Here is a 2443-nt window from a genome sequence, read left to right as displayed (position 1 = left end):
TGGGAAATTATCTCCAGAGAGCTCCAGAGCTCTCATTTGTAGATATGTCTGCTCTGTACAATGGAAGTTTACACTCTGGGGAAAGCAGGGGTGTTGGTCTTAGTCCTCTGCTGCTTTTCTACTACCCGAAGTTGGGTCTAGACAATTCCAGTAAGGATGACGTGTAGGGTTCAATGTTCCAGGATTTGACCATCACCTAGAACACTGTTATGTCATCTGCTACAGTTAACATAAGAAGAATGACACAGTCCCCGGACTGGTGTGGCTGATCAACACAGCTTCATAAGTGGTCAGTTTAAACACTCTTATCCTCTGTCCCTGGAGAGAAGGCCTATCCTGTGGTGTAAAAAGACAGAGAACGTTTTCTTATCCTCAGTAGAGATTCAGGAGTCTTCCCCTATTCCAGACAGGCAGACTTGTGCTAGATTGAAGGTGATCACATTTATGTCTGACCTTGTGCAGAGCATTGCAGTCGGGGCATGTCACCAGGTTTTCAGGTTGAAAATATTTTCTCATCCTAACCTGTCTTCCTTCTCTTTGGAGAACAGGACTATGTGGCGCCATGTTACCAGTCTTTGAGCTCTAGGTTTTAAGACAAACAGAAACAAGGAGTAAATGATGAACAATCTCTCTAGTGCCACTGAATTCTGCCTTCTAGGCTTTCCTGGGTCCCAAGAACTACACCACATTCTTTTTGCCATATTCTTTTTCTTCTACTCAGTGACATTAATGGGAAACACAGTCATCATTGTGATTGTCTGTGTGGATAAACGTCTGCAGTCTCCCATGTATTTCTTCCTTGGTCATTTGTCTGCCTTGGAGATCATGATCACAACTATTACTGTGCCCATGCTGCTTTGGGGATTGATGCTCCCTGGGATGCAGACAATATCTCTGGTTGCATGTGTCACCCAGCTCTTCCTGTACCTTGCTGTGGGGACCACAGAGTTTGTGTTACTGGGAGCGATGGCTGTGGATCGTTACGTGGCTGTCTGTAACCCTTTGAGGTACAACATCATTATGAACAGCCACACCTGCATCTGGGTGGTCATTGTGTCATGGGTGTTTGGGTTCCTTTCTGAAATATGGCCAGTCTATGCCACATTTCAGTTTACCTTCTGCAAGTCAAATCTGTTAGACCACTTTTTTTGTGAACGCGGGCAACTGCTCAAACTATCCTGTGGTGACACTCTTTTCACAGAGTTTGTTCTCTTCTTAATGGCTGTTGTCATTATCATTGGTTCACTGACCCCAACAATAGTCTCCTACACCTACATCATCTCTACCATCCTCAAGATCCCCACAGCCTCGGGCCGGAGGAAAGCCTTCTCTACGTGTGCTTCTCACTTCACCTTTGTTGTGATCGGCTATGGCAGTTGCTTGTTCCTCTATGTGAAACCTAAGCAAACACAGGCTGCTGAGTACAACAAGATAGTTTCCCTGTTTATTTCTGTGGTAACCCCTTTCCTGAACCCTTTCATCTTCACCCTGAGGAATGACAAAGTCAAAGAGGCCCTTCGGGATGGTATGAAACGCTGCTGTCGACTGGTAAAGGATTAAATCTCTCTACATCAGTTTTGGGTGGCAATGTCTTCACTATAAATTATTCACTAACCTAGAAAACCCTAGCTCCTCTCTTATAATTATCATCTTTTCAAAGATCAGTTTTGTACAACCTCCAATCTGTGCTGTTGAAGAAGACAAGACAGATAAAAATGAAACCTATTCTCTGCACACTAGAATCTCTTTCCTCAGTTTGTGATGGTTCCCCTCTTGAACCATGGAGGCATATCCTTGGGAAATGGGATGATTAAAGAAAGGTAATACACACATGTTTATAGCTCTGTATCCTTCAATTAATTCTCCTACAATGCATTTTTGAGGATGTATTTCCTAGGGAAGGAAGAATGTGGGAAGAAGGGGTGGGGAGGCATCTGGCATAATCAGTCCCAAGGGGCAGATGCTCACTTTGTTTCTTTATCAACTGTTGTAGAGATTTTCCTGTATTTTGTGCAATTTCTTGACGCAATGGCTGTATGCACTTTAAATATTCTATGGTTCTCCTTTCTCTGCTGGTTTTTCTCTGCTGGCCCCATTGCTAGTGCAAAGTACATACAATGTTATATACTCTATGCCACAGAGCCAATCTAGAGTGGAGATACGGGGATTGGAATACTTTTAGTAAGTCTAAGCGATGTAAAGATATGAAATATTTTGGGACATATTGGTATTGGGACGTATGGGGATTGAGACAAGTAAGAATTAAATGACTAATTCTAGAGAAAGCATCCTGTGTTGTACAACTGCTTAAATCTACTATGTTTGTTGAGACTACTTCCAGACTCAGACTTTAGGCTTCATGATGCTTGTGGTTCTTTGTCTCTGAAATCCAAGTGTCTCAGTACCCTGTCATAGATTTTCTCCATGGGGAGAACCACAGAAA

The 2443-nt window shown here is 43.0% G+C and overlaps 1 protein-coding gene across 1 annotated transcript; it reads left to right on the top strand.

Annotated features, from left to right (window-relative positions):
• Positions 1–201: 201 nt before the first annotated feature.
• Positions 202–1714, top strand: LOC109269188 (olfactory receptor 9A4-like). The gene has a single exon (XM_019453068.2). It carries the CDS (start codon positions 616–618, stop codon positions 1558–1560), a length of 945 nt encoding a protein of 314 aa, XP_019308613.1. The 5' UTR covers positions 202–615; the 3' UTR covers positions 1561–1714.
• The last annotated feature ends 729 nt before the right edge of the window (positions 1715–2443 follow it).

Source organism: Panthera pardus, unplaced genomic scaffold, assembly GCF_024362965.1.
Source record: "Panthera pardus isolate Hobbes unplaced genomic scaffold, ASM2436296v1 HiC_scaffold_8, whole genome shotgun sequence".
Taxonomy (NCBI): Eukaryota; Metazoa; Chordata; class Mammalia; order Carnivora; family Felidae; genus Panthera; species Panthera pardus.
Note: the sequence above shows the minus strand (reverse complement) of the source record. Positions and strands in the feature narration are given on the sequence as shown.